The sequence below is a fragment of the Schistocerca americana genome, chromosome 2 (genome assembly GCF_021461395.2).
Source record: "Schistocerca americana isolate TAMUIC-IGC-003095 chromosome 2, iqSchAmer2.1, whole genome shotgun sequence".
NCBI lineage: Eukaryota > Metazoa > Arthropoda > Insecta > Orthoptera > Acrididae > Schistocerca > Schistocerca americana.
In genome coordinates, this window is record NC_060120.1 from 98,901,284 (window position 1) to 98,916,542 (window position 15,259).

Below are 15,259 nucleotides of genomic sequence, written 5' to 3' on the forward strand. Positions count from 1 at the left end.
ATGACTCCTTACCCTCTCCCTTAAAACCCATATCCTTTTGTCTTTCCTTCTCCTTCCCTCTTTCCTGACGAGGCAACCATTGGTTGCGAAAGCTAGAATTTTGTGTGTTTGTTTGTGTTTGTTTGTGTGTCTATCGACCTGCCAGCGCTTTTGTTTGGTAAGTTTCATCATCTTTCTTTTTAGACATATTTTTCCCACGTGGAATGTTTCCCTCTATTATATATATATATATATATATATATATATATATATATATATATATATATATATATAGAGGGAAACATTCCACATGGGAAAAATATATCTAAAAACAAAGATATGTGACTTACCAAACGAAAGCGCTGGCACGTCGATAGACACACAAACAAACATACACACAAAATTCAAGCTTTCGCAACAAACTGTTGCCTCATCAGGAAAGAGGGAAGGAGAGGGAAGGACGAAAGGATGTGGGTTTTATGGGAGAGGGTAAGGAGTCATTCCAATCCCGGGAACGGAAAGACTTACCTTAGGGAGAAAAAAGGACGGGTATACACTCGCACACACACACATATGCATCCACACATATACAGACACAAGCAGACATCCGCTCCCGGGATTGGAATGACTCCTTACCCTAACCCATAAAACCCACATCCTTTCGTCCTTCCCTCTCCTTCCCTCTTTCCTGATGAGGCAACAGTTTGTTGTGAAAGTTGAATTTTGTGTGTATGTTTGTGTGTCTATTGACGTGCCAGCACTTTTGTTTGGTAAGTCACATCATCTTTGTTTTTATATATATATATATATATATATATATATATATATATATATATATATATATATATATATATATATATATATATAATAGAGGGAAACATTCCACGTGGGAAAAATGTATCTCTGCCCAAACTCTTTGTCTTTAAATATGTCTGCTTGTGTCTGTATATGTGTGGATGGATATGTGTGTGTGTGCGAGTGTATACCCGTCCTTTTTTCCCCCTAAGGTAAGTCTTTCCGCTCCCGGGATTGGAATGACCCCTTACCCTCTCCCTTAAAACCCACATCCTTTCGTCTTTCCCTCTCCTTCCCTCTTTCCTGATGAGGCAACAGTTTCTTGCGAAAGCTTGAATTTTGTGTGTATGTTTGTGTTTGTTTGTGTGTCTATCGACCTGCCAGCGCTTTCGTTTGGTAAGTCACATCATCTTTGTTTTTTTTATATATATATATATACTCTTTGTCTTTAAATATGTCTGCTTGTGTCTGTATATGTGTGGATTGATATGTGTGTGTGTGCGAGTGTATACCCCTTCTTTCCCCCTAAGGTAAGTAAGGTAAGTCTTTCCGCTCCCGGGATTGGAATGACTCCTTACCCTCTCCCTTAAAACCCACATCCTTTCGTCTTTCCGTCTCCTTCCGTCTTTCCTGATGAGGCAACAGTTTGTTGCGAAAGCTTGAATTTCATGTGTATGTTTGTGTTTGTTTGTGTATCTATCGACCTGCCAGCACTTTCGTTCAGTAAGTCACATCATCTGTGTTTTTAGATATCTTTTTCCCACGTGGAATGTTTCCCTGTATTATATATATATGGTGTCCCAGCTATCTTGTCCACCCAAAATATCTCTGGAACAATAACAGCTATTGGAAAATGACTTTCACCAGTATCAATGTAGGGCTGGGGCCCATGAATGTACATATTTGGAAACATTCTAAATCGAAAACATATGTGTTTTTTAACACAAACTTATGTTTTTTTAAATGCACCTCCTATATTTTTTCTTCAGCAATCCATAGCATGACAGAGCACATACACAATGGCGTTGATTGCATCGCAATATTCCCATTACATCCCGAGATATTGAGACGCGAAGTTGACGCTTGAAACACCCGACATGCGCTGCTAGCGCACGTCCTGAGGCTCAGGCATGAACCCCATGCTGCCCGTAATCGCGATGTGATTGATATGTGTAATCACACCTCCATACTTATCAAGAGGTCCGAAATGAATAATACGGTCTGCTGCCATCAACTCTCATAAGCACATAATGGTTTCCCTCTTGCACGTTTTACGTATCGTACACATTATGAACCAGTACCAATCGGTGTACACCCGTCAGGTTGTCTTATTTATCCTGCACACCCAAAATAAGGTTTATCTAATGCGTTATATGACCCATTGTGCCTGTCATGCAGGGCCTGGCTCTACGTAGTCAAGTGTCCAACGTAGTTCCCACTACTGTCACAGTTACCACTTCGCCTAGTTTATGATTTGCGACCCATGCAAACTCCTGTACTCCACCACCCTCTGAGCATCCCATTTGTTGTGGCTTTGGCGTGCATGGGGTTCACACCTGAGCCTCAGGATGTGCGCTAGCAGCGCGTGTCGGGTGTTTCAAGTGTCAACTTCGCGTCTCAATATCTCGGGATGTAATGGGAATATTGTGATGCAATCAACGCCATTGTGTATGTGCTTTGTCATGCTATGGATTGCTGAAGAAAAAATATAGGAGGTACATTTAAAAAACAACATAAATTTGTGTTAAAAAACACATATGCTTTCGTTTTAGAATGGTTCCAAATATGTACATTCATGGGCACCAGCCCTACATTGATACCGGTGTTATTCACAAAGGTTATTGCAGTAGCTGCACTGTGTTGTTTCAAGTCTTTTGTATCTTAAATGATCTAGAAATTCTGCTACTAAAAGCAATGATCCAATAAGAATGCCCTTAGGGTTTTACAAAAGAGTAAGAATGATTATATGTCTTTTACTTTATGTGGAAGATTATTGTAAATTTGTATAGCACTGTTTACTGTGGAGGTTTTGTAGGCTGATGTCCTTTGTGACTGGACATGAAACTTTTCCTTTTGTCTTGTATCATGTTCATGGATATTAAAATTTTCATTTACATCTTTTAAATTCTTTCTAATATATTTACAGGTTTCTAGTATATACACACAGGGAAGAGGGAGACTTTTGAAAGAGGGGTTTGCAAGAATCTCTTTGTTGAGCAGGTTGGATTGCTCTTACAGTTCTTTTTTGAGTGAAGAAGATGACTGAACTAGGTGGTGAATTACCCCAGAATATAATTCTGTACAGTAGGATGCTGTGGATTTGGGCTAAGTAGGCAGTTCAGACAGTGCTATAGTTTGCTGTGACATGGAGTAAATGCAGACTGTAACATGTTTTATTTAGTGTTCCATTAATTTTGTTTATACCTGACATTATTTTGAAGCCATAAGTCTAGAAACTTTGCTGCCAGAGAAAATGAAATTTTGTTAGAGTTTATTGTCACACTGGTGCAGCGTGCATCATCTTTTAAACAGAAATTTAGGAATTTTTTTTTTTTTTGTGTTTATCGTAAGTTTATTTCCCTCAGACCTGTTAATTTTATTAACAGCTGTTTGAAGCTGACTTAGGGTATTTCCTGTAATTAGGATACTTGTGTCATCTGCAAAAAAGTGTTTGTTTTTGACTCAGTGTTCAGATCTAAATCATTTATATACAGGAGAAAGAGGATTGGCCCAAGAATGGATCCCTGAGGGCCTCTTTTATTTAGAACTTCTGCATTTGATAAGCATGTCCTGGCGTTTTCCCTTAGTTCATGTTTTATTTGTATTTTTTGTTTCCTGTTCGTCAAGTACAACGTAAACCATTTTAGTACAGTGCCTCTACTGCCATATACTTGGACCCCTCCAACAGTATGTTGTGGTCCAGTATGTCAAAGGCTTTACTTAAGTCTAAAAGAATGCCAGTGGCTCTTTGTTTTTTGTCTATTGCTTGCAGGGCATTTTCTATAAAATCATACCGAGCGAGGTGGCGCAGTGGTTAGCACACTGGACTTGCATTTGGGAGGACGATGGTTCAATCCCGTCTCTGGCCATCCTGATTTAGGTTTTCCATGATTTCCCTAAATCGCTTCAGGCAAATGCCGGAATGGTTCCTTTGAAAGGGCACGGCCGATTTCCTTCCCCATCCTTCCCCCACCCGAGCTTATCCTCCGTCTCTAATGACCTCGTTGTCGACGGGACGTTAAACACTAATCTCCTCCTCCTCTATAAAATCATAGATTGCACTATTGTTGATTTATTTTCCTGAATCCAAGCTGAGAATCAGCGAGAATTTGGTTTTTCTCTAAGAATCTCATTAACCTATTATACATTACTCTTTCTATGATTTTACTGAAGCTTGATAATAATGAAACTGGTCTATGGTTTTCTATATTTGTATTGTCTCGTCGCTTATGGCTAGGGACCACTTTAGCCATTATTAAACTGCCTGGAAATGTGCCTGTCAGAAAAGATGAATTTACTATATTTGCAAGAGGAAGTGAAATGTTTTTAATACATTGCTTTATGATGTAATCAATCCCTGATGACATTTTTCTATTAGCTGTTGCAGCACTGATAATTTCATCTGGGGTTCTTCCATCAATGTAGATTGAAGAGGAACATGAATGCACTTTGTTTTTCTGTTTCTTTCTAGTATGTTTTATCACTGACTATTAAATTATTTTTGATCTCTGCAAAGTATCATTTAAAAAGATATGCTATGTGTTGCGGATCAGTTATACTTCTGTTCTCATGATTAAGAGTGATATTTTCCATTTTATGGGACACTTTATTTGCTTTCTTCTTTATGACTTTCCATACTGCTTGGCTTTTATTTGGTGATTCTGTTATGAACTTTTCATTGGCCTCTTTATTTTCCCCTGTCGTATCAGTCTTCTGTAGATTTGAATGTATTCCTGTATGTAACTGTTTAGGGGAGGGGGTATGTTATTGTTTACCCTGTATTTGAGTAATTCTCTTTTCATCACACTTCATGTTTTGATCCCTATTGTTATCCATAGCTTTGATTTTTTAGTCGTGCCTCTTATTTCTTGTGTTTCGTGAGGGAAAGCAATTTCAAAGTAATCAATAAAGATGCTAGAGAATTTCTCAGACTTTTTGTTGGTGTCATCTGTTTGCAAAAATTCTTCCCATCTTTCTCCTGTTAGCAGGGAGTTGAATGTTTCTATATTGTGTGTATTAAAATGTCTTGCTGTTATAATTCTTTTATAGTTCTGGTTGGGCATTAAGTGGCTTTGGATGATGACAACTTGAACTTCATGATCATTAAGGCTTGTACTTATACATTTTTCCAGTACAATTTATATTCACAAATATCTGATCCAATAAGTAGCAGTAGTTTTTGTGATTCTTGTTGGGATTGTTATAGTCCGTTTTAAGTTGAAAGTATCTGTGAGGTTGCGCAATAGTTATTTTCTTTTGCTGGTTCCAAGAAAATCTGTGTTGAAGTCCCCACAAAGCACTATTGATTTTTTGTGTAGATGAAACCTGTTTAGTACATATTCAGTCTTATTTAGAAATGGGCCAAAATTTCCATTTGGGGAGCGATAAATACATGCTAAACTGTATTTGCCTCACTGACTTCAATGAGTACCAGCTCAATGTCTCTTTCTACACTGAGATGTTGAAACTTATTGATTGATTTACATTTTAACCCCGGCTTGATGAAAATTGTGGTACCTCCATTTTTATAGCCGTTTCTACAGAAATAATCTGCTAGTGTGTATCCTGGTATAGAAAAAAAGTAAATTTTGTCATTATTTAGCCAGTGTTCTGTAATACACAGAACATTAATAAACTTAAGTTCCATGGCAAACAGAAAGATGTTTGTTGCTATAATTTATTTGATTACCAGTACCAGGATCTACAGAAACATTTAAGATTCCTAAGGGCATTTTTATTATATCACTGACCTCATTCTTGCTTGGTAAGGATCTGTCCATAAAAGAACCATCTGTGTGGGAGCCTGGAGTCTTCTGCATTGACGGAGTCTGCTCCTTTCCTTCCAATGTGTTGTGCACCACTTCTGTGAAACAGGGAGATGATTGCTGTTTTCGCGAACAGAGAAGATGTGATAATGTATCAGGTTTCTTTGATGCTATATGTCTTATCTCCAATTTCTTGACAACACATATGTCTATTTTTTTCACAACAAGCTGGTTCCCTAGCCCTTTTAGGTGTAGTCCATGTCTAGTGTGCAATCTGTGTCCTACACCACTCAGGTCAATGGCTTATCTGTTTTCATATTGTGGGCATATTTTCGAGAGTAACATGTTTGAAGCACTTATCTCTCTGTTTACACATGACCATGGTGGTAGGTTGTATCTGTATGGAATAGTCATTAACAGGACATTTGTATGAGTCAAGTGTCCTAAACACTTCTTTAATTCATCAGTAGCTTTGGGAGTTTCATTTCTAAATGCATCACTTGCTCCTCCAAAAAACACAATAAAGTCATAATAAGTTAATTTGCCAACTTCAGGCAGGTGGACGAGATTTCATATTTCAGACATGGGAGCACCAGGCTTAACAAATGCTGTTGCTTTTTCAGATATTCTGTCACTGATCCATGTAGCAATCCCACGACCATGACTGTCAGCAAGGACAATAAACATTATGTTACTTTCTCATGTTTTGTCACACTGGGGCTGTTCATTGTTATGACTTTCGGAATTTGTGGCAGATAGCTGTGAATCTTCATTAAACATTGGAGAGACGCATTTCTGTGAGCCCTTTTTTTCATGTACACTTTGAAGCTCAGTGTGATTCGTAGTATCAATTAGGACATCCTGATTTCTGTTTCCTCATTGCTGTATGTCTGAATTGTTGAGTTATTTTCAAAATTAGTAATGGAATAGTTTGTCTTGTCTTGTGAAATTACACTACAAACTGTTGGGCTTTCCTGGTGAATAGTGTGCACTTTAACCCTCTTATCTAATTCTATCTTATATTTTTCAGGGACTTTATTATTCATATAACACAAACTTGAAACCATGAAATGATTGAAATAGCTTGTATTTACTACTATGTCTGCTAGCAGTTCACTGTATCTTTGTCTGAGGTTTCAAAATTAGCACTCAGCTTCCTGTAACAATATTCAGTATGATCTCTGCTAAAGTGTCCCTTGTTATTACATGGACACTTGGGAAGTTGATTCTTTGACAGTTTCCTCCAGTTCATAATTACAATGAATGTTTTTAAAGTTTCAGTCTTCCAAACACACATATCAGGACCACAAACTGCTGCCGAACATTCCATCTCATTTTAATGTGGTAACATGTCTCACGCTTTGGTGTCCTGCTGGGCTTCTTCTACTCCACCTCATGGGACTCAGAGATGTCAGGCATGACATTCTGAGTTACTGCCTAGTTGTCCTGGTCAGGACTTTACATCTGCATCAGGATAGTCCTCATTATGACACCAAGTATCGACAGTGTCTCTGCAAGGAACACATGGCAGAACTATGCCAGAGGCCAACAGGCACCAAGCCACTTGTTTCTACAATCTAATTCAACAACATTACAGGAAATGGTTGTACAGTGGTTCCACAAGAAATACTGCTGCATGTGGAAATCAGGAACGTACCTTTATGTTCTTATTTCATATAGATTTATCTGTCTCTAAAATCAGATAAAAAAACATATTTTAATATTGGTGCTTTGCCTTTCGACAACATGTATTCCAAACTGTGGGCCTATGGGCATTATGAAATTCTGTTAAGACAAATGAAGCTCTCTGTGGAGATTAGAAAGTGAACAGGACACTGCCTTTTCTTGCAGATCCTTCTGTAGAAAATTCTTTTGGATGTGATGCCTATGCAACTGTGTCATTAATACTACCCAGCCTTCAGTGCTGCGTGAAGAAACTGACATGTTGCATTCTCAATCTGTGCTGTTATTTAAGTCTGGTCTAGGGACACCTTTGAATTTCCAGGCACACATTGCTTTACGACTTTGCACAATGCTGTGTTTTTTTAAAGCCCACTATTGGTCCCATAGGAATTAGAAAAGTTGGAACAACAACAATTCCCTCTAGTCAATTGGTCTTATCCTTAGTGGGCATGTGTAAATGGGGCCTGTTTGGTGACCTTAAACGTACTGTCAATGTCCAAACAGAAATGAATTCACACTTCTCACCATCACCTGATGAACTATTTTTCATATTAGGTAGTGACCAGTTCCTTTCAAAAGTAAGCTGGCAGATGTTTATTCCTACCTTCTGTTGGCTTATAAGCTGAGGAAAATCGTAGTATTTGCTATGACTTTTGACACTTATCAGAATTATAGATCAGTGTTTGGAATCATGAGTGCACCTTCTATTTTCCAAAGATGTTTAGAACACCCAACAATCTTTCAAGCAGTTTTTAGAAAATTTGATAGCCAATGCCAGTGCATTAACTAACTTAATGACATCATGGTTACAGGTCATACAAATGAGTAACATTTATGCAATTTGCATTGGGTTTTTGGGTTTTCATGGCTCAATCTGAAAAGGGTCTTAAATTCAGTTTTTGTAAATGCTAATTTTTTTTTTTTCAATTTTCCATCATAGGATAGGTCCTTAGTAAGGAGGGGTTACATCCCACACAGTACTATGTGTTGAAGCAATCAAAAATGTTCCCTTTCCCAAATCTGTGAATGCCTGCCTGGTGTTTCTGAACAAGATTACCTATTATGCCCAGTTTATTCGTCAGGAAGCTTCCACTGTCTGTTCTTTGAATCAGTTTCACACTTCCCTTTTCAATGGTCCATGGCTTGTCAGTAGGCATTTCAAATTTTGAAAAGTTGCCTACAGTCAGCACCTTATTTAAAGATGTATCAGCCTCAGCTGATAATGGTTTTGACAATGGCGGATGACTCTCCTTATGATGTTGGCACAATCCCTTCCCCATAAGTTCCCAGATTGTTCTGAAATGCCTACAACATTTGTTTTCAAAACCTTAAATCAATCTCAAGAATGTTATTTGCAAATAGAGAAGAAATTGCTGGCTATAATTTTTGAAGTGCATACATTTCACATTTTCCCTTATGAAAATAAGTTTCCTTGGTTACCAACCACAAGTCTTTACTTTCTTTGTTTGGGCCCAAGAGTAAGCTCCCAGCAAGAATAGCTCACTGTTTTCACCATTGGGTTTCTTACTTACTAGTTACTAACACTCCATACATTATTGCCCATCCCATCAAAATTCTAATGCAGACACTTTATTGACCCAGACTTGTAACTCACTACATTGGAAACCATATGTTTTCAGTCCAACTCACAGGTTGAGCAGTCTTTTAAGGACTTTCTAATAAATAGTAGAGCTATCTCAGCAGCATGCCAGCAGGATCCCCAATTGCAGAGTGTTTTCCATCATATCTGAGCGGGATGGCCAACAAAACTGCAGGCAGCAGTATCACCAGGTCTCCACTGTTTTGTCATCCAGTTCTTGGAAACCATATTGCTCATCCTTGTTGACTCTTTTCCCCATTTTCCCTATGTTATAAATTGCAGCAGATGACAATTTCTGCTATTACTACTACTACTACTACTACTACTACTACTATTACTAGTCCTACTACTGCTGATACCAAGGCCCAGGAGAAATTTTTTTTCTGTTGAAGGTTTCCCCAATGCCTTACTCACAGATCTTGGGCCATAATTTATGGTGGCTGCCTTCCAGCGGCTCTACATCTGTAACAGCATCAAACATGTCAAAACTCCTCTGTTTCATCCTGCCTCCAATGGTCTGGTAGAACATTCTGTCTGCACCTTTAAGACACAAATCTCAAAAGCTATGAAGAGAGTCACATGCAAATTTGATCTTACTGCTTTCCTAGCTTCTTGCAGAATGGTGCCCATCAGTGCACACAGTGTGGTGGAGTTGATGCATGGGCTGTCCTGCTGGATAGTGCTCTGCCTTTACTCCTGCCACCTGTTTAAGTGAAAGAAGCAATGCCTATTCATGTGTGCGGTACCATCTGGGTACCTCTCTTTGGCTAGACTGATGGTTGGATCTGGTAGTCAATTTTGGTGCAAAAAGGCTGTGAATTGGTTCTGATGTTGGAATCAGCTTTGGTTACAGCATCTTGGATAGACCTTTTACATCCATGATCTCAATGATCTCCAGTATCTTATTGAGGATGATGGGCACTTGGTCCTTTCGCCTCCTTCATACTTGACACTGGAGATCCCCTTCCCTGCATTGTAGGAGTCTCTGGTTTTTCTAAGAGATCAACAGGAGAAGCCAGCTCCTGCTCCTTCACCTCTCCTCTGGGGCCTGGCATTGATGTGCCACAGGCAACAGCCTGAACTTTGTCCAGCACCAGCCCTCTGACTGTTCCCTCATATCAGCCTTGTTGGTTTTGGCATATTCAAGGGGGGGGGGGGGGGAATCATGATGTAATGATGTAATCTTACCAGATGAATCAATGCTGACACCTTAATAATGATTTGCCTTGTTATGCCTATGTTTCACAAGGTCACTGTGAACAGTAATCAAACAGCGTCTCCACCAAGCAGGTTGCGAATTCAAGACCAAGCAATCACAGGCCCATCTCTCTCTGTCCAATAGCTTATGTGTTGCTCGCCATCCATTGATGATTGATTTGTTGACACTGACTCAGAACTACACCAGTTTTTATTTGGATGGATTGTATTACAACTGGGTCTGCTTGGAGCCTGAGTATAGTGACATATGACTACTGCTATTAAGTTCTACTATGGCAGATTGTGAAACCATTTTGACAGGTGATTATTTCAGCCTCACCTACAAGTTGTTTCATAAATAGTGTTTAAGTAGTTTAAATCTTATTGAATTCATTTGCAGTCCTGGAAAATCCTCTGGATTAGTAACTCTTATGAACTTTGGATAATTTATCTGTGAAAAAAAGGGTAAATGGTTAAATGAGAGGCTAAAACTGATTTTCCATTATGTTTTATTCATATGAACAGTATTAAAGTGATGTCTATATACAAAAATAATATTGTTAGCTTATAAAACCAACTGCAACGGAAGGTTACATGATGTCAGAGTCTCATAGAATGAATGAAAGTATAGTGAATACTCATATGAAGTATAAAAAGTAAGCGAGTCAGCAGGAGAAAGACGTGTTTAGATCTTTCTAGAAGACAGAGACTAATATTACTGACAAGAGTTTGAAACACAGTATTGGTTATATGTTATGTGCGTTATATCAATGCTGAAACCATGCTTTCATATGTAGTTATCACATACACTTAAGTGAGTAAATATTTTACATTGAAATTTGTGGTCAATACCACAGTTGCATCACAGACATTTGACATTCCAAAGCACTTAAGAATATTAACTAGGAATGTTTGAGTCACAGCTCTTCATCCATTTATCAGTTAGATGAGTTTGTTGTGAGACATTGCTATTTAACTTCCTACAAATATAAACAATAGCTGTCATATGCTAAGCATTTCACAAGCTCACAGTAAGCATTGATGCAGCCATATATTATAAAAGTGAGTTTCTTTCTTAATCCAGCACCCATAACTTTAACCTAAATTACAATATACAGCATTTATATACATATTACAAATACACACAGAGTAAAAATAACAAGTCCAAAAATACTGTAGTGTCACTGTATATAGCTTGGACAGCTATTCTGTTAAAGTTACATGTACAACAATTATTACCACATATATTTTATATTTCTTTGATTTAGGAAATGCAAGCACATTTTAATAGCACACTGAGAACAAAAACCACCAACTAGATGAATATAACACACAAATGGAAGAGTTATTATTCAAGCTTATATAGGAGTCTACTTACAGATATTAGTACAACATATACTCTGCTATATGATGGAGATTTTTTTGTACCTCATGTTACACATTAATGTGAAGTGATACTTATAGTTCACTGATTAACAAAGGTTAATATGAAATAATATTTTTTGTAAATTTTAATACAATTTCGAGTTGAAAATAAGTGTAGGAATAACATTCTGTTTGAGGAAGAGAACTGTAATTTTAGTTTTCTTGTTGGCTGCAGTTACCTAACAGCGAATAAACAACAGATAGATAAAAGAACTCATAGTTCTCATCTCAAAAAAGATGCAGTAAATCATAAGCCGCTTATATTAAATGGATTTTACATCTCTGTGAATTGTAGCATGTAATTCTCTGTTTGGGGTGAAAGGAATGCTGATGAGGAAATGCTGTATAAAGAACTGCACTGATGGCTCAAAAGGTCCAATTGGTCTATGTGTCTTTCCAACACAGTATAATGAGTACAAATATTCATATTCCTTTTAGGTCATGGGAACAAATGCATACCCATTTTCTTTGGCTTTGTAGTACAACTAGTCAGAACATTTGTAATAATCAAGTTTTGTAAAACAGTAAAATGTAGTTACCAGTCATCCATAAATGCAAGGTCTGCAATTAATGTTTTTTGATTCCTGTCAGGTTTTGACAATAAATAAGACTTTCATTAACTTGAGTTGCAGACAGTCACAACAAACAGACAGTTACACATTTAGCTTTTGGCCAGAGCCTTCTCCAGAAAAGAAAATATACAAGTAAGCACATCTCACACACATGACCACTGTCTGCAGCAGCTCTGATCCAAGCTGCCAGAGATGGTTGTCATGGGTGGTGAGGTGTGGTTGCTGATGTGAGTGAATGTTGTGTGTCTTTTTTCTAAAGAAGGCATTGGCTGAAAGCTACACATATAACAGTCTTTTCATCTGCCTGTCTGCAACTCAATGTGTCATATTTATAGTGAGTGAGAAGCAATCTATAATTTTCCTTATATTGTTGATATTTCATCCTGGTGTTTTCATTGTTTGATCTTTATCAACTTAAATTTCTTAGTGTTGAAGTTTTGCAGAAATAACTTGACAATTACATATCTCTGTAACATAGGACTGGTAAACTAGATTACCAAATATGGCACTTATTTCCATATAATTTTTCTGATATAATGGTAAGTTATGGACATATGAACCTTAGGATTTGAAAAAAACAAATTTCTCTGAAATATCCCTTGACTCTAACTAGATTGTAATAAATATTGTTAGGAGTTGAAAAAAAAGTAGAAATAAAGAAAAGAAGCTACTGATCAATGGGAATAAACACATGGAAGTACAGACAACACTTGTACTAGACAAAATAAATAGAAGGTGTAATAAAAGGGAGAAGACACTTAGAACTGAGAGATGTTTTAAAGAAGTAGAAATAAAAGGTGATCAATAAAAGCAACACATGAAGATATTTTAACAGGAAGGTAACTTTGTGGGCTTTAAATATAGCACATTCCCTAATCTTTGACGTCCTTTTCCGTCCAACAGGAATTTCTTTTCAAATATGAGTCTATCTTTTTTCTGGCTTATCTTTTGTTGTCCTCTTTTCTGAGTTAAAAAAATACTTGCAGAAATGTTGTCCATTCCTTTAATCATTAGCAACAAAAAAAAAACCCGTTTTACATAATTTTCATTCCACCACTGCATCCTCACTTTGTGTTCACTTTCTAATACTTTTTATGGCACATATGACTAATAGTTAATTGGTCAGAATGAAGACTATACTCAGCCATCACAATACTATGCCACTGGGAATTATTAGATATAGTGTTCATTCTTTTATAGTACAGAATAAAATATACACACTTGTGGTGTTTATACCTGCAGTGAGAATGGTATTTACTGTACATGCAAAAACCATACAGGCATAGCACTATATGGTATAAAAGCAAAGTGCAGCTCCTGTTTTGTAAACAACAAATCTTTATTTAAAATAACTAGAAGGCATGCATCATTAACTGTCAAAATCATCCTCTTCAGGTACTGGTAATTCATCCACCTTGTAACCGTAAGTCTCCAATTCTGTAACAAAGAATACACTGCATAAGATTATGAAATTTAATTTGGTTTTATAAATATGTCATTTGTAAGTCACCTGTTCTGAAAAAAAACCACAAGAAAAATGCACAATGGTGCCATATTTTATAACATAACTGGTATCATGTTATCTGTCAGACTTCAGAAGTTTAATATTGAATTATAGAATATTGTCTTAAGTTATTAGTTGATTAATTGATGATCCGAGCTTATTACAACATGTACTTTCAAACATATGAAAACAAAATAACAGTGTAAAATATGAGCAACCAAGAGGAAGGTGTAGAAAAAGTGCACTTGGAGTTCCAAAAAAGTGGGATTAACTATGATTCTCAGAAATCTGGAAATAAAACCTGTAATTATTAATCGTAGGCTATGCCAGTTTTTCATTAACAATGAAGAATCAGAAACAAAAACAAAATTGCTAGAAAATTTCAAGGATAAATTCACATTGTGATGTTAACTTTCAAATTTTTTAGAGACCACAATGTAGGTGTAATATAATTACTGCTTCTGGGTCTGTCATACACACAATCTTTAACCCATGCTGCACAGATTTTCTTGGCATGTACATTCAAAATCTGTATCAACATCAGAGCGCAACACTGCTGAAAGGTCACAATAAATTTGTTACAAATGCTTGACACTGCAGCAGTCACATCTTCTTTTTCTCTATCTTCACTATCATCTGGGTTCCCAAATGTCGATATCAAGAAAAACCTTTTCTTATACTACTGCTGGAAATTACTACATCTGGTTCCATCCACTGGGAAAGATTATCTAGGATTTGTTATCATATGTGGAGACTGCTGTGGAAACAAGCAAGCCCAAAAAAACTTTCACTTTAAGGATATCAGTAACATGTACCAAAGATAAATTCTTTTGAGAGGACTCTAATTTTACTGCTTTCATTGTTTGACCCTGTAGTATCTTGTCTAAAATGTCTAGATTAAAAAGTAGATCCCATACTTGTCCAGTATCATGATTCCTACACAAAGGATTAGCCCTAAGTCTAAGGCCAGGGATCTGCTATGTAGTGTTATGTCTTCTTGCTCTGATATTAGTTAGTGTTTGTGCTTTCCTCCATCTGAAACAGTTTCCTGTACCATAAAAGTAGGAATCATTGTGATATGACTTTCTTTTAAATACTTATCACATCTTCATCTGTTTATGTTTGTATATACTCTGCTTTATCATCAACATAATCAATTTTCTGTTTTCAATTTATAAGATTATCACTTTCTGTTTTTCAATCTGGGTTACCATCACTGTCAACCAATACTTCATTAATTGTTTCTCCCAAATGAACATTCAAATTTGGTTCATTTACTCTCAGTGCGCATTAATAATAACCAGTTTATTCAGGTTGTTTCTAATGGTGAAATGGAACTGGTTAAGACTTCATAATGTGAAAATAAATTGTGAGACACTGACAGTAACAATAATAATAATAATAATAATAGTAATAATAGTTGTATGCTATGAACGGCTGGGAGCCTGCAAGAGGGATATTCAACCACCTGGTGCAAGTCTTTCAATTCAGCAACCTGTGTGCCCATAACCTACCACAG

The 15,259-nt window shown here is 36.9% G+C and overlaps 1 protein-coding gene across 1 annotated transcript in view; it reads right to left on the reverse strand.

Moving 5' to 3' along the window:
* Positions 1-10,751: 10,751 nt before the first annotated feature.
* The window catches only part of LOC124595198 (clavesin-2-like), a 245,588-nt gene continuing 241,080 nt past the window's right edge, over positions 10,752-15,259 (reverse strand). The window contains exon 9 of the mRNA XM_047133834.1: positions 10,752-13,673. Coding sequence (XP_046989790.1) covers positions 13,606-13,673 — 68 coding nt within the window. The 3' untranslated portion in view covers positions 10,752-13,605. The remainder of the gene's footprint in view (positions 13,674-15,259) is intronic.